The sequence below is a fragment of the Danio rerio genome, chromosome 12, assembly GCF_052040795.2.
Source record: "Danio rerio strain M-AB ecotype USA chromosome 12, GRCz13ab, whole genome shotgun sequence".
In the NCBI taxonomy this organism is placed as follows: Eukaryota; Metazoa; Chordata; class Actinopteri; order Cypriniformes; family Danionidae; genus Danio; species Danio rerio.
This window is the reverse complement of record NC_141032.1, coordinates 38,933,445-38,954,787: the sequence shown is the minus strand read 5'-3', so window position 1 is coordinate 38,954,787 and position 21,343 is coordinate 38,933,445. Positions and strand designations below refer to the sequence as shown.

General features: G+C 33.7%; 2 protein-coding genes across 24 annotated transcripts in view; one reads left to right on the top strand and one right to left on the bottom strand.

Annotated features, from left to right (window-relative positions):
* The window catches only part of unc13d (unc-13 homolog D (C. elegans)), a 48,530-nt gene extending 36,923 nt beyond the window's left edge, over window positions 1-11,607 (top strand). For all 20 annotated transcript variants that reach the window (XM_087276706.1, XM_087276702.1, XM_087276699.1 and 17 more), the window contains exons 28-35: window positions 8-87; window positions 175-280; window positions 3,449-3,520; window positions 3,933-4,016; window positions 4,098-4,218; window positions 5,029-5,152; window positions 8,859-9,055; window positions 11,333-11,607. In XM_087276706.1, coding sequence (XP_087132832.1) covers window positions 8-87; window positions 175-280; window positions 3,449-3,520; window positions 3,933-4,016; window positions 4,098-4,218; window positions 5,029-5,152; window positions 8,859-9,055; window positions 11,333-11,436 — 888 coding nt within the window. In that variant the 3' untranslated portion in view covers window positions 11,437-11,607. The remainder of the gene's footprint in view (window positions 1-7; window positions 88-174; window positions 281-3,448; window positions 3,521-3,932; window positions 4,017-4,097; window positions 4,219-5,028; window positions 5,153-8,858; window positions 9,056-11,332) is intronic.
* Window positions 1-21,343, bottom strand: part of unk (unk zinc finger) — a 449,165-nt gene that overhangs the window by 404,583 nt on the left and 23,239 nt on the right. Inside the window, exons 13-15 of one of the 4 annotated variants that reach the window (NM_200236.3) lie at window positions 19,910-20,094; window positions 17,053-17,313; window positions 14,228-15,284 (exon numbers count right to left, since the gene is read on the bottom strand). The exons of 1 other annotated variant lie outside the window; for it this stretch is intronic. In NM_200236.3, the coding sequence (NP_956530.2) occupies window positions 15,123-15,284; window positions 17,053-17,313; window positions 19,910-20,094 (608 nt within the window). In that variant the 3' untranslated portion in view covers window positions 14,228-15,122. Of the gene's footprint in view, window positions 1-14,227; window positions 15,386-16,923; window positions 17,314-19,909; window positions 20,095-21,343 lie in introns of those variants that run through there. 2 more of the 4 variants (XR_015503316.1, XM_087274745.1) reach the window with 2 other exon arrangements.

The following is a 21,343-nucleotide window of genomic DNA, read 5'->3' as shown; positions in this document are numbered from 1 at the left end:
TGTTCAGGCTGTGGTTCCTTTAATGAAATATCTGGAGAAAGAACTGCAGTATATGAATGAGAACTTGGTTCAGGAGAATTTTAACAGGTATCTAATCTTTTATATACAGTTATGTTATTTTGCAGTCTTTATGTGATTAGATTTCTTGATGCTGTATGGTGGACTCTCTTTCAGTCTTCTTACACCGCTGTGGATGAACTCAGTTAAGATCCTGCATCAGATCTCTCAGCAGGAAGACAGTAATCTGGTTTACTTTCAGAGGTTACTCTACACACTGCAGGTTAGTTCAGCTTCTAAATATTACACTCCTCATCCATGTGCAAGACTAAGGCCCCGTTTACACTAGTGCGTTTTAGTTTGAAAACGCATACGTTTTGCTACGGTTACGCCATCCGTCCACACTACGCCGGAGTTCTCGAGCGCCGAAAACGGAGCTTTTTAAAAAAACCCTGGAGAGGCCGTTTTCATTCCAAAATGCTGCTGCTCCGTCTCAGTGTGGATGGGGAAAGACGGAGACATCTGAAAACGGAGGCGGGGCTGCAAACGTTCGCCTATCTGATTGGGGCTTTTCCTGAATATTAAGTAGCCTAACACACACAGTTCAGTCCTGCATTTTCTCCTTGTAAGTTCAGTTTTCGCAAGTTTGATCATGGCTGCAGTCTCTTCTTCTCAGTTTGATATGGAAAACAGACTATACCGAGGACACGGGTAAATCTTCAAAGGGAACAGTGTACTTTATAATTTCATTCACATCACCCTGGCTACGTTGTTTCACTTTCTCAACAATAAAATGTAAACATGATTTAAGGAACTGCCTATTTTCTTTTTAATATTAGCAACTTAACAGACAGCAGAAATGTTGAGGCGTCGTGCTGCATATATGAGCGTCATCTTCACTGTGTGGATATTTATAACAAAACGGAGCCGATAACAACTGCCTCCTTTCAATTTCAGTGAAAATACGAAACATCCCCTCTCTTTTGCTGAATATCAGTTTTAATAATCGATAATTATAAAAGTATAACATACAATACGTTTATACATTTTAGGAAATAAAGGCAAGCGATCGGTCAATGTACCTGGATTAATCATTAACTTATCTTTGCGCTTAACCAAAACATGTTACCCGTGAACAAGTAACTTAATAGATTCCAATGACCAAAGTCAGGGAATTGGCCTATGTCGTTAGATAAAGACAACAACATGAATGAAATATCACGTTTAGCAAATATAGTGAGATTATATCCAGCGGGAGATGCTTGATGAGCAGTCCGACAAGCAGAGCTCTCATCTGGGTAGAAATGCTGGAGCGCTTGCTCGAGAGTGTGTGTGTGGTCACGTGATGTGTGTTTTCAGCGTTTTGGTGTGGATGGAGAGCTGTTCAGAAACGCTGGGTAAAACGCGAGTGTGGACGCGGATCGTTTTCATTCTACAACGCCGTTTTAAAACTAAAACGCACTAGTGTAAACGGGGCCTAATGCATTACAAATACTCAGAAAACTTGTAAGCAACACTATGGCAACCACTTTAAAATGAAGTTTTGTTTTAATAATCAGCCCCCACAACTGCAAAATCTTTATGTATGCAACTTTTTGCATGTTTGTGCATATGTGACATGTCATTATATATAGTCAAGACCGAAATTATTCACATCCCAGGGTATGAACAATTTTGTGCTTGACTATAATGCTGCACATTATATTGTTTCAGCATCGATATCGCGATGTGTGCATCCACAATAGTCACATCGCAGGATATACAATGTTGAGTTGGGATTATAGTTGATTATAACCAATGCAAAGTTTAATCATAATGGAGTAAAAGTTTATCATCTGCATGTGTTTTTAAAGCGGGGATTCACCCAAAGATTAAACTTTGCTTACTATTTTAACTACACCCTTCACTTGTTTCAAATGTTTATGAGTTCCTTTTTTAAGTTGAACACAAAAAGATCATTTAATAACTCAAATACACTTGAAACAAGTGAGGGGTGAGTAAACAGTGAGTGCTTTTAACTTTTTCTAGTGAACTATCCCTTTAAGTATGTGTGAACATGTCAATATTGTGCCAAAATTACATGATAGTTGTGTTGTATTTAATATCTGTTCCTGAATACTGTTAGACTCTCCAGAAAACTTTAACCCACTTTTATCTTTGCTTTATTTTACTATACTTGTAATTTATTTCTTATATATTAATCGAGACTCACTCCCCTACAAAAATCAGCCCAATCAATCTAAAATGTAGATGTCTTCCCAAGTAAAGCTGTTTAGGTCATCTGTTGAAATTGTATTCCCATCGCAATTTATATATTTATATAACAGAAATACAAAATAACGCAATGTCAGATTTTTCCAATATGATTCAGCCCTACTTGACTAAATATACACAGTCAATCGGGCTTGACTGTGTGCGTGTTATTTTGCACAGGTTTGTGGGAATAGCCAAAAATACAGTGTATTGGAATTTTTTTTTTCTGCCAAAAATCATTAGAATATGAAGCAAAAACCATGTTCCATGACAATATTTTGCACATTTCTTACTGTTTATATGATAACTCAATTTGATTAGGAATAGGAATTGCTGGACTCTTCATTTGGAGAATTTTAAATGTAATTTTCTCAGTATTTAGGTTTTTTGGAACCCTCGGATTCAAGAAATTCAAGAAATTGTATCTGTCAAATATTGTCTTATACTCTACCAACAACGTATCAATGGAAAGCTTAGCTTGATTATTCGGTTTTGTGGTCCATGGTCAAATATGCTCTTATTCAGATATAAATACTGTGAAAAAAAGACTTTCTTTCTTTTTTAATATTAAAGGTGCTGTATGTAAGGTTTTGACTCTTCTGAAGCATAAAAATACCATAATATGTTTGCAGATGTTAAGAAACGTGCCAAGTGAACATTCTTGTTTATCTGAAAAACAATGTTGAAGTCAGATATTCTGCTTTGAAAATGTGTTTTCCGTCCCGGAACCACTGTCTTGTTCATGGTTTTTTTAACCTGTCCAATGCCAGTTTACCCATTCATATTTCAGCACTCGGGTTGCCTTGTTGGAAACAAACAGCGTATTTCATTCATTCAATCAGAAAGACTGAAAGCATGCTTCTGTGACCAAAATGCGAAAAATGAGATGCAGAGTTCCACATGAGGTTATTAATTAGCAAATAATATAAATATTACGAACGTAAACATTAAGTGAGCTGGTTACATTGTAATGTACAGGTTACATTGCAAACTTACATACTGCACCTTTAATAAATAAATAATAAACTTAATAAAATATATATTCTTTACACCTATTGACTATCTGGAAAGAAAGAAAGAAAGAAAGAAAGAAAAAAAGAAAGAAAGAAAGAAAGAAAGAAAGAAAGAAAGAAAGAAAGAAAGAAAGAAAGAAAGAAAGAAAGAAAGAAAGGAAAATACTTGTGTTTGTTCTCTGCAGTGTTTGGAACAGTGTTTTTATGCTGAAGGGAATGGACTGCCTCTTGAAACACTACATACTGAAGAATATAAGGTCAGTGTTTTTGAGGAAGTTTTTAGTAGTTTTGTTTTGAAAGAAATTTCTAGGATTTCGTAATGTTACAAAATTAAACCCGTTTCAAATTGTTGGTGAACAGTTTCATGGTTTTCACAAAAACATTAAACCGAACAACAATTTTTGACATTAATGATAAGAAATATAGAAATCTAGAGCACTAAATCAGAATATTCGCATGACTTCAATAGGATAAAGTGAGTCTGAAGACTGTAAATTCATTTGTAAAATGTATAAAGAAAGAAAACACATTTTAAATAATAATAATAATGTTTAAATACTGTTGACTGTATATTTGATGTAAATGTGAATAAATGTAGTCTTGTTGACCATTTTAAACCCCAAACTTGAATGACTGTAGGTTTCTATGATTTTTCTTTTTATCCCTCAGGTGCTGCGGGCAAACCTGACCCAAAACTCTTTAACCTCTAATCAGCTGATAGAGAAGTTTTTTGAGAGGAAAGTGTGGGAACAGGTGAGATCGTAGAGCCAGAGATTCCCTATAAAACCCAGTCAAGTGTTACTGACATGATATTTGTTTACGTCTTTCTTGAAGAAAGTGTTTAATGGAGAGAAATATGGAGCCGTCACTCTCATCACATCATACAAACGTTCAGAGAACAAACTGCATGTGGAGGTTCTCAACGCTGTCAATCTGATTCCTCTCGACTCAAATGGTAAGACAGCAAACACGTTCATTTCACATTATACAGGGTACTCTAAAACAGGGGTTCTCAACTGGTTTGGCCATGGGACCCACATTTTTACATGGTCAAGTCGCGATCCAAATTTTTAGGAACTATAATACAATTTAAGGAATTATAATTAATTTGTATTTATTTGATAACATACACAAGGAGTGACAGATAAATCATAAGGAATTTACCAACACTTACAAATAAACAATATTTTATTGCTGTCATTTAAAAAAAAAAGAGATCAAATTATAGAAATATTACAAAGTAAAAACGACAAATACTGTAAACAGTGGTTAGGGTAAGGAAATGTTCAATTACCATGAACTACACTGAACTGTTAATAAAACATGTCTGGTATCTAAATGTCGTTTCAATTTAAAATGTTTCATGCTCTGAGAGCACCTCACTACACGACACTGAGGCTTTAAGTCTTTTTTGTCATCAGTATATGTAAATCCAAACTTTACATATTCAGCATTGTACTTGTGCTTCGACATATTTGTTGCTCTAATTAAATTAATATTCACATGTCAAACGGTAGGGTTGTTGCGCACTAATTTCAAAATAAAAGTCCGGTATAAGCAAAACAAGTAAAAAATTTAACTTTTGTTGTTTTTTTGACCACACACTCCGCAACCCACTGAAAATGTTACCGCGACCCACCAGTTGAGAAACACTGCTCTAAAAGATGCAGATATAGTATATGGCGTTATACTGTGATATACTGACAACTCCTAAAAAAGACACATCATCGCATTAGACCAATTTTACAGTTTTTGTTTATTACAGGTTCCAGTGACCCATTTGTTCAGCTGTCTTTAGAGCCAAGACATTTGTTTCCTGAAGTAGAGCAGCGATCTACTAAAATCAAGAGCTGTGATCTCAATCCACTGTTTGAAGAGTCCTTTGAATTGTATGTAAACAGCACTTACACTTATGGCAATATACATGATTTCAGGTCTTCTTAACCCTTTAAATGACATCATAACTATCTGATCTTTTTGTTGACATCATAACTGGTTGATCTTTTTTTTTTTTTTATCTCCGTCAAAGAGTATAGAATCACCAAGAGGCGACACTCTAGTGCAATTTGGGAAACAGCCATTAGATGGCGCGGCGGCTATTTTGGGATGAAAACTCATATAGAACAACAGCATATTTTAAGTCTGTAAAACAAACTCTTTAAAGTGCTGATGATTGTGATAGTAAGCGATGTAGTGTCGTCTTTCAGGTAGTATCTCAGCTTTAATGTGCTTTTTAAATAAATAAATAAAAAGCAGTTGCTTGCCATCGCGACAGGAATAAGATCGAATTGACAGGCGATCGCTTTCACTCCCAAATGCTGGAATCCAGGGCTGCTGCTGGGCACTGCTGTTGCAATCAAATGTTCTATTGAGTGTCCCCTCTTGGTCATTCTAAGCTCTTTAAAATACATTATTATAAAGGTTATCAAAAAAACCTAAACAAAATCGAAATGTGTTGAGACGGTGGCAGGAACACAATTTAACCACAAAAATTGATTTTAAAACATCTCAGAGTGAAAGTTAAAGAGTTAACTGTCCAAAATCACTATTAAGAGAGTGTATTCACATTTTTGAATTACATTATGGGATCTTGATCTCTGCTCTGACACTTTTGTTGTTGAAAAGTTTAATGGTGACTTTTATTGACGTTTTAGTAGTGTGTCATTTATATAGTATCTGGGTTGGTCATGTAAATTACAGTACAAAAGGGGCATAAACTGCCATTGCTTTTAATGTTATATCTTATTCAAAATATCTTCAAACTCATGTCAGTAAATTGTAGTTTGAATTGAAAGAAGAGCTATATTGGTGTTTGCCAATTAATTATGATGATCAGTAAAATAATATAGTGTTTTTGAACAACCTCTGCAAATGCCCTTTATCTAAGGCTATTCTTTCAATTTTTAGCTATTTTTATTAGGCCTTGACAGTGAAGCTTGACGTGGCTGAAATTCAGCTTACCTGTTCAGAAGAAACTCTGCGAGATTGGTCTTAACTAAAGTCATTCATCCAATTTGTAAAAGCACTGCCAGCGTTTATCCATGCATTTTGGCAAATCTTTCAAATCTGCCTTTTGAACGTGAATCTTTAAGCCATGAAACTGTGCTAACATTAGCTGAACGCACTACTACGAAACACTGCTACTGTAGCCACACCCTAACCTCACGCTATTGGTGGAGCTGAAAAGTGATTGACAGGTTTTAGTGGACTCTGCTCTCATTGTTTTGATGGTGCCTAGGTTTAATTCATACACTTTTGACAAGAAAATCCCACATTTTTTTAGTGCATACATTTATTTGCAAATAAAAGCTTTAAATTAACCTTGTAATGAAGAACATTTTAATAATCTGGAAGTGTTTACATGACAAAAAATGGAAAATCGTTCTTACAGATTTATGCAATCGAGCAAAATGCTGTATCGCTAGTAGGTTTGTAACATTTTGTAAAGAAACATATGGACAAATCAGCTCATGTAATTCACTATTGTTTTAGTTTTCATGTACACTGAAAATAATGATTCAATGGATTTACTATTTTTTGTCAAGGTATGCGGCTGCAAACAATTTATTTGGGCTGAATTTTAACAAACAAATTAAGTCGAACATTACTAGATTTCATTTAAATTCAGCCTGTAAGCAACAGGGTCATTATCACTATAAAGTGCCTTTGAGACGTCAGAATTTTCCAAAAAATTTTGAGATTTTTGATTTAACCCTATAGTTGTTGTATCAATTAGACCTTAGGCTGTAAGAAATAATGTTGGTCAAGCTACTGCACTTTTTATAAATAAACTGCAAGCAGACAAACAGTAAACTTTTCAGAAAGGTGATGTGTCTCTTTACCATCCCAACTTTATTGATAATGAAAAAAAGTCTATTTATAAAAGTGAAATAATGGACAAAACCTTTATTTCCCAATAAAATATGCAATCGTTGCTCATTCTTTTACAAATAAAATCCAAGATCTAACATGTTTTGTCCAACTTTTTTGTCAAACAATAATAACTGGGTCTTATTGGTTAAAAAATCACACAAGATTTTTTGTTTATTTTCATAGTTGTAACATGACGGTGGAAAACAAGATGACAGGGTGGACAAATGCTTTATTTACTGAACTAAATATGGAGGCACATTTAAAAAACAACAGAAAATATTAAAGAATTACCTGAAGAAAAATTTTCAAGAATTCAACTTCTGTTTTCAGTAATTACTGCAAACCACTGAGCCACCATGAGCCACCTTCTGTTATCAATTAGGTTTTACCAATATGCAAATTAATAGGAAAAAAAAACAATTATTGTACTTCAGATAAACTAAAATAGCTAATGAATGTAAATCTTTACATTTTACATTTCTCTGGAGGAGCCTGGCTCAGTTTGATTTTCATGAGTTTCAAGTTTAATAGGTGATACAAAGCTTTGTCTTTGGCCCTAGTTTGCTTGCTTTCTTTCTTTCTTTCTTTCTTTCTTTCTTTCTTACATTACATTACAAATACTTCGGGCTGTATTTTTATTTCAAACAATCAATGAGCTCCATTATATGGACTTTAAAAGGGTATCCTTAATATAGACTGAGAAAGATATTGCTAAAAGGTTTGTATTATCCACTTATGTATTATATCTGCTGTAATATGTGTGTATGTGTTGTAACATAAAAACATTAACTAATTAGCAATAAAAAATTAAATAAATAGTCAATACCAATATACCATGTAACTCTTTGCAAGCAGTTTAAAAGCTCTATTTTTAATTTCTGAATTGTTTTATATTCATTTATACTTCGCTATGACAGGGTGGACATGTTAAGCTTGACAACATTCAGTTTCAAACACAATATGAGGGAAAATAGGAAAACATAAGTGTGGATAGTTGCTGTGTGCACAGCAGATGTTTTAGCCTCCTTTGAAGAAAGGCAAAATGGGCATGCAGATGCCAAAGAGTACCTCAGAGGGTTTATCATCACAGAGTGGACAGCAATTTCGAGGACACATGCAAAATGATTAATAATATTATGAAAAAATAAAAGTTATTAAAGTGACATATTTTGTCAAATAACAGAGACAATAAGAATATTTTTAAATATTTATAATTTTATCTGATTTACCTACTTTTTAAACTCACTGAAGTTGGCCGAGCGGTGTGTGGGACATGGCAAAATCACATACATTCAGTGAAAAAATATGGCAAAAATTGACATTTCAAACACTTTGAATTCTACCTGCATGTGTGCAAAGGATTAACCAATTATATTAAAGCATCAGAATTTTATTAATTTGCATTATGTTAATATATACTGATTCAATCTTGTGGGACATCAAAGGCACTTTATAGTGATAATGACCCAACAAATTAGCAAAGATTTTTCTTTTTGTGTACTTGGCGGATCCACAGACTACACACTGATTGTATTTTTGTAGTTTACACAGATACAATATCTATCATTTTCAAAATAGAGTACTTTGAAACCTGTTTGTAAAGCACTGTTGGTTAAACTGTAAACAGTAAACTGCCTCAAAGAGACAGATCAAATCCAACCTGTTGAATGTTACATAATTCAACTAAAATAGTGTTGTTTTTTTGTGTCTTCTGTCCTCCAGTCTGATCTCGTTACAGCAGTGTCAGTCTCCAGGAGCGTGCCTGCTGGTCACCGTTTTGGATCATGACACCTTGAGGAGCGATGACTTTGAAGGAGAAGCGTTTCTCTCACTGAAGGCTGTGCCAGGAGTCGGTGGAGGACTCCAAAATCCAGAACCAGCACAGATACGCTTACCTCTGATGCATCCCAAACCCAACAGTACGACAACCACTGTTATACAATCACTAATGACATTAGATTTGCACTGCTAGTTTCAAGTTTAGAATTATATATATATATTTTTTAAAGTTTAACATAGCTGTAATTAATTGATTTAACGAAAAATACTCTAAACAGTAATAATGATGAATAGGTTGTGATGTAAATTGTTAATATTTGTTTTAATCTATAACATCAGATAACAAATAATGGTCCAGGAGTTCGTCGGTGTATTTACTAACACAAACAGTTAGTAATACATTTATTATGGTGTTTATTCAACTTTATTATCGTTAATGTTATTTAAGTGAAATACTGTTAGTTCATTTACTCACAGTGCATTAACTGATGTAAATGAGCTCTGGATTTTAATAATGCATTAGTTAATAATGAACTAGGATTAATAAATGCTTTACAAGATTATTCATACTTAATACTAGTAAATACATAAACTAATGGACTATTATTTTAAAGTTTTACTAACAAGTTTCAAGTTAAAATGATAAATTTATGGACATTTAAAAAAAATTTGTTTCTAAAAATGACAAGTGGTGAAAATATCAAATGGTTTTATATGAAGCAACTGAACAATTTGTTGATCTACCAACTATTTCTGCCAGTTATTTTTTTTGTCTAAAAAAATTGCACAAATCTGAACATGTGGCACTATTTTTAATAGGTAGACAATAAACGGATCAAAGTTGACATTTTTAAATGGTTTTATATATATATATACACACACACACACACACACACACACACACACACACACACACATAATATAATAAAGTGAACTAAATACTAGGGATGCACTGATATGAATTTTTTTGGTCGATTTTGATAACCGATATATATAATAGCCGATAAATATAAATAATCTTTCTAAATGTTTTATTTTTAATACAGTAAACAACTGATTATTTTTAAACTTCATAAAAGTTTGATCTGATGTTATGAACTGAATAGCCCACTCCCAGCAAAAAAGCATTTTTTCAAAATTACAAAGTGGTTATATGGACCTGGATTCACCATTTCACATAAATCAATGCCAAAAATTGTTTCCTTTTCTTCGCAGAGCAAATAAACATGCAACTTGACTGTTGCACAAAAATAATAGGTTAAATAACAAAATGGGATTTAATTAACAAACAAGTATTTTTTTTTTAAATAAAATGAAAATGAAGTCATTGCATCGCTGTTATGTTTACACATGTAATCTTTTTCCTGAGGCGACTTAAACCAAAATACACAATGACCCTCAAACACACCACAATGATAAAGAACATGGTTTGGTTACTTACTGAGTTATTAACGGAATTCTCAACGTCTGGTGAGCAATACCACACATAGAAAGGAAAGCTCCGTTATAGTGCACTGGACAAGTCTGAACAAGTTCGACCCACGCGTGCACGAGGCAGGCAGTTCTGTAGAATCAGCAATCTACCAGCTTAAAGATATTGGCCTAATTTTGATATCGGACTGATAAAGATAACATAAAAAATTGCATTTACCGGCCGATGATGATATGGCTGCCAATATATCGAGCATCTCTACTAAATATGCATGTACAGATGTTAGGTTAGAGTTATTAGCCCCCATTTGTTTTTGTTTTTTAAATATTTGCCAAATGATGTTTAACAGAGCAAGGATGTTCACTGCATGTCTGATAATATTTTTTTTTTTCTTGAGAAAATTTAATTTTGTCTATAATAAAAGCTGTATTGAAATTTAAGGTCAATATTAATAACCCCCTTAAGCAATTTGTTTTTTCAATTGTGAACAGACCAAACCATCGTCATACAGTGACTTGTTTAATTACCCTAACCTGATCAGTTAACCTAATTAACCAAGTTAGGCCTTTAAATGTCACTTTAAGCTGAATACTAGCATCTTAAAAATATCTAGTAAAATATTATGTAGCCTATCATCATGGCAAAGATAGAATAAATCAGTTATTAGAAATGAGTTATTAAAATTATTGTTTAGAAATGTGTTGAAAAAATCTCATCGTTAAACAGAAAATGGGGGAAAAACATAAATGGGGGCTAATAATTCTGACTTCAACTGTACTGTACAAATTCCTGAGGAGTGATGCTAAAAATCAAGCTTTGCATCACAGTAGTGAATTACATTTTACATGTTACAACAGAAAAAAAAGTATTATTATGCCACTACTGTTATTAATTTAAAATGTAGAAAATAACTAATTAATAATGAAAGCATTTCTGTACCTTTGAGGTTCTTGAATATTCTGTGTAACAATTCTGCTTTTTGTAGGTGAAAATACCTTGAGGTTACTTGAGGCCAGAAAGGGTGAGAAAGAAGCGCAGGCCTTCATCAAACTACGCCGACAGAGAGAAAAGAAATCTCAAGAAGCCTGAGAAGACAAAAAAAAAATACATCAACCCAAAGACCCATCTTATCTATTCCCTGTTATATATATATATACAGAAGACATTATTTAATGCCAGACTTACTAATTACTGTAACATGAAAATGCCATTTTTTGATGTCCTAAAAAAATAAACCAACAGTATTTTCATCCAAAAATATACATTTGTTTATTGTCTTTTACAAAATCGGACCGAAAAGCTGTACATAAACAAAACTGAGCAGGTGATTTCCGAATTCACAGTGAAGCTCTGTGTTAATGGAAGTCATGAGCATCCCATATAACTGTGCCTTCAAACTGAATTCAACTCAAATCACACACAGAAAAAACAAACTGGAGCGCTCTTTCATAGCTTACGACTGCTCTCATGTTTAGTAATCAGTGCACACCAATCATATTTTCCAGGTTATATGAATGCGCGGTTGCTTTAGTAAACTGGTGAATTATTCAATCAATGCATTACATAATACCTGCACGTCTTAGGAATTACATAAAGTGTGTGTATGTGTGTTAACTCTTGCGCTCCAGTTAAATATGACTACAGAAAAGAAAACCTGAGAATGAAAAGCTGCGAAACCGTATTTTTGTGTTTGTAGCAGTTCCCTGGAATTTCTCCTTTTTAAAAAATCCTATACAAAAGCAATTGAAAATGTCCTATATAGCTAGCTACTGTGCTAATCTGTGTTAATGTCAGGTAAAAGTCCTTTCAGCTGCACTGAAGACACACAAACTGCATTTCTTCTGTAAACATTTCAGAACGTCGTTGCACATTCTGATTCAAACATGTTTGTTTTTTTAAGAAAGAAAAGAATACGGATTGTCTTACTATATATAGTGTATGTGTTATGCTTCTACATGAAGCATAGAATGGATATCAGAATTTGGTGTCATGATTTTTCAGTTAAATAGTTATTTAAGGGACAGTTTCCACACAAAAAATAAACATTTAATTAATTGAAGGGATAGTTCACCCAAAGATGAAAATCCTGAACGCAGCATTCTACAAAATATCTTCTTTTTTGTTTTAACAGAATTTATACAAATTTATAGAAATTATATAAAACCACAAGGGAAATGTAGTTTTTGGGAGGTGAACTATTTCTTTAATCAGCCTCAGGTCCTCCAAGATGTAGGTAACTTTTACCTTCATTAAAATATTAACGGTTTGTTTCTGAAACTGTGGTTCTTGGAGACAAAAGATGCTGGTTGATTATTGCAATTATGCTTTGTAAGAGTCTTAAGTATTAATTTTCTCTTGCCTATATGTGTTTTTGACTCAAAGTTCTAATAGCTATTGACTTTCATTTTCATGACTTACCAAGGACGTTTTCAGTTAAAAGTTTTCTTTATTAATAATAATAATAATAATAATTATTATTATTGTTATTATAAAGTCAGCTACATATTGGTTGGCCTAAGAGGGATGGTTCACCCAAAAAAAAAAAATTATTTACTCGTCCTGAGGTGGTTTCAAACCTTTATGAGTTTCTTTATTGTTAAACACAAAAGAAGATATTAAGAAAAATGTTTACAACCTGTAACCACTGACTTACACAGCAGGAAAAACAAACACTATAGAAGTCAATAGCTACAGGTTTCCAACAGAAGAAAAACAAATGTAAAGCACACATGGGGAAAGTTGTTTTTAGGGGTGAACTATTCCTTTAATCAACCTCAGGGCATCCAAGATATCCTTCATTGAAATATTAAAAGTTTGTAGCTGAAATTGGTTCTTGGTGACCAAAGATGCTAGTTAATTATTGTAATTCTGCTTCACAAGACCTTAATGTGTCATTAGTTACTCTAAACAATTCTTTAATATTCTATTTAATAATAAAAAAGTCACCAGCATCATCTTAGATGGCCTAAAAGGGAGAGTAAATTAAAGGGACGGTTCACCCAAAAAGGAATATTTATTCGCCCTCAAGTGGTTCCAAACCTTTATGAGTTTCTTTATTCTGTTAAACACAAAAGAAGATATTTTGAAAAATGTTTAAAACCTGTAACCATTGACTTCCACAGTAGGAAAACGAATAATATAGAAGTTATTGGTTACAGGTTTCCATATTTTTTCAAAAATATCTTCTTTTGTGTTCAACAGAAGAAAAAAAAATTGAACAATTTTGTGAAGGTTGAGTAAATATTGACAGAAGTTTCAGTTTTGAGTGAACTATCACACTAAATACAAATCATCATTATTTTAGGACCTGTCCCTCCAAACATAATGTCATAGAAGCACTAGCTAGTGCTTTTAAAAACCTAAATCAGGTCTGAAAACTAATACAGGTTGAGGTTGTTTTGTTCCCATTTAAAGACATGGAAAAAGTATCATTACAACGCAACATAAGCATATTATATCAGTGATGTTTCATCCCCACAATAAACATGAGAACCTCACAAACTGATCGTGTCATAGCTTTTAAAAAGAAAATGGTCCACCTGCATGCTAGTGTAATGGAAGTGGCATGGCATGGCATGTCTTACTGATATGGTCGATATGCAGAAAACAAGATTATAAGTCATATGTCAGAATGCAGAATTCTAAAATGTCCTATGGGTTTTATTAAAGGAACACTCTCTTTTTTTGGAAAATACGCTCATTTTACAACTCCCCAAGAGTTGAACAGTTAGTTTTACAATTTTTGAATCCATTCAGCTGATCTCCATGTATGAAGAGAGCACTTTTAGCTTAGCTTAGCATAAATCATTGAATCAGATTAGACCGTAAGCATTGTTAAAAAAAATCTGCTTTTTAAAAAAGAAAAAACCTTCATTTTCTTACCACATGAAGTAACTACAGAAAAGTCAAGATTTGAACAGAAAATTTTTCAAAACTACTTTCTTTTTTTTGGGCGAGTTAGATGCTAATGGTCTAATCTGATTCATTGAATTATGCTAAGCAAAGCTAAAAGTCCTTCTGCTAGATCTGAAGATCAACTAAGTATTTTACAAAATGGTTAAACACAACTGTTTGACAATAGGGGAGATGTAAAATGAGCCTATTTCCAAAAAAAGTGTTCCTCTAATGAGAGAAATTAAGTTTGTGGTAAACATAACTGGATGAAACTTAATGTTTTGTTCTACAACAAAAACAGCAGACTTAAACCTCAAATGTTCTAATGTACTTAAATTGAAACAGCATTTTGCTGTTGTTTGAGTCTAATTCATGTTGTCGAGCAAACCTGTAAAGTATTGTCAAGTTATGTCTATCACAGTCATTATTTCTTCCATAAATTAAATAAAAACGCGAAATCTTACCAGAATCCATAGTAAATAATGAGTTTTGACATCACTACTGCACAAGACTATTAAAGGGACAGTTCACTCAACTTTAATTTGATTTATTTCTGTCATAAATCACTCACCCTCAACTTGTTTAAAACCAATATGTGTTTTTTCTACTGTTGAACACAAAAGAAGATAGTTTGAAGAATGTTGAAAACCAGTAGCCTTGGTCTTCCATTGTATTTTTTCCTACTATGAAAGTCGATGGCTGCTGGTTTACAACAATAAAGGATTGGAACTACTTGAGGGTGAGTACATTTACATATTTGTAGGTGAACTGTCACTTTAGCTGGTAGCCAAGGTAAGGCTGAGGCGGTTACACTACTGTCAGATTTGAGTTTAGCATTGGACAGAATTTGATATATGCTGTGGGGTGTGTGAATTCTAGCATTATGACTGTGGGATGTTGATGTTTGGCTGGTGTTCGGTGCACAGCGGGCACTCTGTGGAAGTGGCACAGCGCTCACAGTGCAGACCGTGCTGGCATGGTAATGTCACTGATCCCAATTCATCACAAGATACACAATATAATCTCTGCTTCCTGAACACAGCCTGAAAGAAAGAGCAGAGGCACAGACATGTATTGTTAATAACCCCATTCATTAAAAACAGCTGTGGTCATACATTACATGCACACAGTACTGTGCCAAAGTCTTAGGCCATTAGTACTTTCACTACAACAACAGAAAAAAACAGGCTTGAATTCGGTTGTTTCTATATTTTTCTGTAGCATGTCACTTTGAAATATCAATTTAAATTTCCGAACATTATTTTTGTAATTAATTATTTTACAGTGAGATTATTGTCTGCACAAGGAGTCTGACAGCAGCCAGTGCTCCACAGAGATCTGATCATCATGCAGTCTGTCTGAAATGACATGAAGAGAGACAAACTAAATCCAGTAGAACTTTGACAACATCTCTAAGATGCTTTAAAAAAACGCCCTTTTTTGGGTGAAAATACTAGTGGCCTAAGACTTCAGCATATATACAAAGAGTTTAGCATATATAAACAACACTAAAAACTCCAAAAGTAACACATTTCTTCACTAAAAATAGATCACAACAATAATTTTTTAAACACACTGGCTCTTCATCAGACGAGATGAGTTCACATGCTGTGAGCTTTTTTTAAGTGAATAAATTTGGTACCTTTGGAGCTTTTGGTGTTGCTGCCCTTTTATATGTATGTGCATACTTTCTGTTTGACTGAAGCTCCCAGTAAAGGTTGATGTGCATGCTTTTGTTACATTTTTTAATACGGTAATACAAGCATATGATCTATTTTAGGGAATCTTTATGTAACTGCATAATGTAGTTCAGATATTGTAAAATGACATGCTTTATTTTTCAGTTAACTGAACTTTTCTTCTATATCAGAGTGATCCTTAAAGAATTGTTGGTCATATATAAAAGCCAATATATATAAAAGCCAATAGATATATATCTTTTTTTAATACAATAAATAGCATTGTTCCATTTCATTAATATTCATTATTCAAATAAAATTGTTGTTTGTGATTAAAAAAAAAAAAAAATAAAACTAGAAAAAATGCATAATATAATATAACATAACAAAATATAATATAACACAACAAAACAACATAATATAATACAATTAAATAATATATGAACATAATATAATATAATATAATAATATGATGCAATAATATAACAATAAAATAATATGCAATAATATAATAATATAATATAATATAAAAAATCTAATATAATGTAATAATATAATAATATTATATAACAATAAAATAATATATAATAATAAAATATTACAATAATATAATATAAAATAATATATATATATATATATATATATATATATATATATATATATATATATATATATATATATATATATATATATATACATTATTATAATAATATAATGTAATAATATAATATAAAAATACAATATAAAATAATATATATTATATTATAATAATAAAATATTATAATATAATAAAATAAAATTATTATATTATATTATATAGGCTCAAAATAAATCTATATTTGTAATCACATACTTTTCACATGCTTTTATTTTATTGAGGCTTATTTTGTCATTGGTTTATCCAGTGAGGTTTCTGAATATTCCAACACCTCTGTGGCCTCATTTTACACATACAGTACCACAGTATCTTTAGTTCACATGCTGGCATGTTTGCTGCACACACTCTTAGATAATACAAACTGCTCTAAAACACACTTATAGAGAATAAAAAAATCTTTTCACTAATTTTTGGATTAAACATCATGATTTCTGGTGATTATGTTGAGTTTAGAGGTATCAGCTGTGTGCCTACCTGTTCTACAGTGCGCAGGCAGGAGCAGATCTGTGCCTGCAGGCTGCAGATGGAGCTGAGAGGCAGTCTGTGCAGGAGCTGGAGCTGGTGGAGCTGTAGATGAGGGTTTTCCGCATGTCTGAGAGTCTCCAGCGCCTCCTCCAGGAGAGCGGCCTGCTGCTGCGCCTCCACCTCTGCCTGCCGTGCTCGCTCCGCCTCCATTCCCAGCTGCCCTGCCAGTAGACGAGCGTCCTCAGCATCCGCCTTCAACACCGCCAGGGACTAAGACAGAAAAAAATACAATCAAAACAGTGACCAAACCACAATTAATACAATCAAAAAAATACAAAAAAACACAAATAATGCCTTAACAGTTTAGCTGTAGCTCTATATTATGCATAGATCCTAGATACTATTGATTTTTATTATTAACTACGATATACACGTATTACATTATGTGTGAAGTGGATTATCTTATATAAAATCTAGTAGGTTTTAGTTTATTTATTCACAAATTTTTAGTAGGTATGGCTTTGAGAATTTTATTTTAGAATAACATTTCTTCAAATCTGATCGGAAAAAACAAATATGTTCATTTTCTGTGATTGAAAACTGGGGTTATTCTACCAAATACTGCTTTATATTCTTATACAAATTATATAAATATAGTAAAATATATGAAAAGAATATAAAAAACTCCACTATTAATACACACAATACACATATTAATACTTATATTATACTACCCATGTGTGTGTACTATCATAGGGTCTCATATCACTTAATAATATTCAGAATCTTTCCTACATCCTGAATACTTGGCTGTTTCTCAATATGCGTTCTTGTCTGTACTTGCGTTCTTGTGTCCTCGTAAAACGTCATCAACCGTCGCCAAAGTACGGTTCCAATTCAAAGTTCACATCTTTCCAAGTACACATGAAATTCCCGAATGTGTACTTGCTCTGGCCTTTGGCCAAGGATGCATCAAGAGGTGACTTGTGCGAACTTGCGAAGCTCAGGTATCCCAGAATGCATTGCAGCATAACCAGCAAACGCTAACGGCGGAGGAGGAAACCTGCACGGTTTTAAAAATGCTCCTTTACTGTGTCACAAAATAAAGTTTTAAGAGTTTTTCAGGCGAGAATGTAGTTGTTTTAAACTCGAATCGGCAGTTTATTCACAAAGATAGCGCTTCTTTAACGATGTGGCTCAGCTTATGCTGACTCCGACTCCCAGCCTGCCAGCGGGAGCTCCGTCATTAGCTCTCCTATTAGAGCAGCTTTACTTCAGCCAGGTCATCTGGGACGTAACTCTGGATCTCATCACTCCATTGTAGTTAAAACAGGATATTTAATACATCTTGTGAATATCTAACGGACAGTTTTTGGTCTTACAAATCTATTATTTGTGTATTATTGTGTATTATTTTGGCAGTGTTATTTTGTTACCTTTTAAAATTGTCTTTAATTATGTTACCGTGATATACGCTGTTTGTCTTTGTTTACCAAATTGCTTATCGTGTATGTCTTTACTTATTGTGTGTAAAATTACCATTGTAGTTTAATAAATCTGATAATTAAAGACACATGTATAATAACTCGTTTTAATTCACATTTATATGAATATATGTGTACATTTTCTTTAATCAAAAATGTAGATTTATAATATTAATATAATATTAATGAAATCATTTTATTGTTAATGTACACTGAAACTGATGAATCCATGGTGAGGTAAGTGACGTTATAAAGTACACTGCTGTTCTATTTGAAGAAGTACCCGACTTGTGTCCTTGCGTCCTCGGTAGTTCGTTCTTCCAAGTCTGAACTTCCAAGAACGCAAGTCCGAACTTAGCGTACTTGGTATTGAGAAACAGCCCTTGTGTTATTTTGTAGTGCAAACAGAAAAGCAAACGTCAATATTTATATGTAGATTAATTTCTGATTGAAACATCATGGAAAACAAGATTTTGACCAGGTTTCCAAGCAACCATTGTGTTGTCGCGCGAGTTCTTATCAGCTGTGTTGTCGCGCGAGTTCTTATCAGCTGTGTTGTCGCGCGAGTTCTTATCAGCTGTGTTGTCGCGCGAGTTCTTATCAGCTGTGTTGTCGCGCGAGTTCTTATCAGCTGTGTTGTCGCGCGAGTTCTTATCAGCTGTGTTGTCGCGCGAGTTCTTATCAGCTGTGTTGTCGCGCGAGTTCTTATCAGCTGTGTTGTCGCACAAGTTCTTATCAGCTGTGTTGTCGCGCGCGTACTAAATAGCCGTGTTGTCAGCACACTGTTCAGATTGATGCAGACATCATGAGACCTCTATCTTACTCATGGTTTGTCCTCTCAAGTGGGGGAAAGACAATGCACAACGTTACCCACTGCTGTCAACCTGGGCCAAGTCATATCTCTCTTGTCCCAGAAACCTCAGTCCCAAATGAGAGGTTTTTTTTCTGTTGCAGGGGACATTGTAAATGCCCAGAGATACCAGCTTTTACCAGATTATATTTATATGATAATTTTCCTTTAAACCCATCTCTATCTAAGTGAGTGAGTGATTAAATGTTGAATGTGATGAGTTTTAAACAATACTAAATTGAAACTTTATTTTTTTTACATGGTTTAATATTTTTTTGTTATTAAAATTGAAGTTCCTGTTTCAAAGCTTACAGATAGATGGCTAATTTGTATGTCATTGACACTTTTGGCACTTTTTTGGAGTATTTTCATAAGTTTTGTTTTTTCCTGTAAATGATTCAATAAATACCGCACTGTGACATTCATACCGAGGTATTACCATACCGTGAAATTCTGATACCGTTACATCCCTACAAAACAGTATAAAGTGTGAAATATGGTCACATTTCTTTCCCATAAGCAGCGGTCTGACCTGAGCCATCTGTCTCCAGCTGTGGTCCCAGTGTTTCAGCACTCTGTGAGCTTCCTCCACTTCCTGTTTGAGCCGTGATGTCTCGCTGTACATGCTGCCTGCTGACAGCAGAGCTGGAGGAGTACCTGGAGAACTCTGGCCTGTTGGAAAATGCTCCCAAATACTGCTGCTCATGCCATTTAAACCTATAAAACAAACAAACATTGCATTCAGAGCTGTGCTCTGCTAAAAATACAATGAACATTTCATTTAATCAAAGACACAGCGGGGGAAACGGTGAAAGGGGTCTTTCATGCACTTAAGGTTTTGGGCTTTCTGGAATTTTATAAAGTGAATTTTAAAGTGAAGCAACCAAAATCCATGTGTAAGGCCCAATCCCAATTCTCCTCCTTATGCCTCATTCACACTAGCAGACTTTGTAGCTGCCTGTCACTCTGGTTGCTTTAAATGCAGGTCTGTGTAGCAGGGCTCGAAATTAACTTTATTACTTGGTAGCACCGGTGCTTCCAACCTGAAATATTTAGGAGAACCAGAAAAAATGTAGGAGCACCAGAAAAAATGTAGGAGCACCCACCAAAAATGAATGATATATTTGACAAGTTGTATATTAAGGGATTTATTGTATTTGAAAACTACATCAATTGGGACTAACAAAACCCAGAAACAACTATCTAACTAATGCTTGATGACTTAATATTTGTGCAATAATTCCAAAATGAATGTTGAATAATTATAAAATATTAATGATGACGATGATGACAATAATACTAATAATGAATTCTATTTCTCATCATTATGCTGCCTTGAATGTGCTTTAATGCAAGTTATCTGCTATATAAAGTCCTAATGTTACTTTATGAAAAATAAATTGATGGTTTGCATCAAACACAAATGAAGCATTGTAGTAAGAAATATTTATTTTGTACTATTGTTTTTATATGCATGTCAATTCAATAAATAATATTTCTGCTACAAAACAAACTAAATAATATAATAACTCATTCAATTCAATGCTGAAAGCTGCAAAGCAGTCATCAGTAATTAAATAGAAAAATAATATACACCTCAAGAAAGAACGGACAAAAGAAAGGAAGAAAAGTCTTACTTTTTAAAAGTTTTGGTTTCGGTTCGTGTCATTTTAATGCTCAGCCTCGTTACATGCTGAATTACATTTTTCTGTGTTTGCGGAAAAGCATGCCAGTCAGCCAGCCCAATACGAGGGGGGCAGAGCAAGATTCTCCCGATGGCCATCGGCGCAATACTGTTCTTTGTTATAACCAACATCAGTTTAAACTCAGTGAAGGCGAGCTTCTTTGGCGATGGTGTTTTAGCGGACATTTGCGCTGTTGCAGCCTGATCTCACGAGGAAACGTAGCCTATGAAAATGTTACGAATTGCCGTGAGATAGTGTTGGCTGAACATGCAGTCCATGCA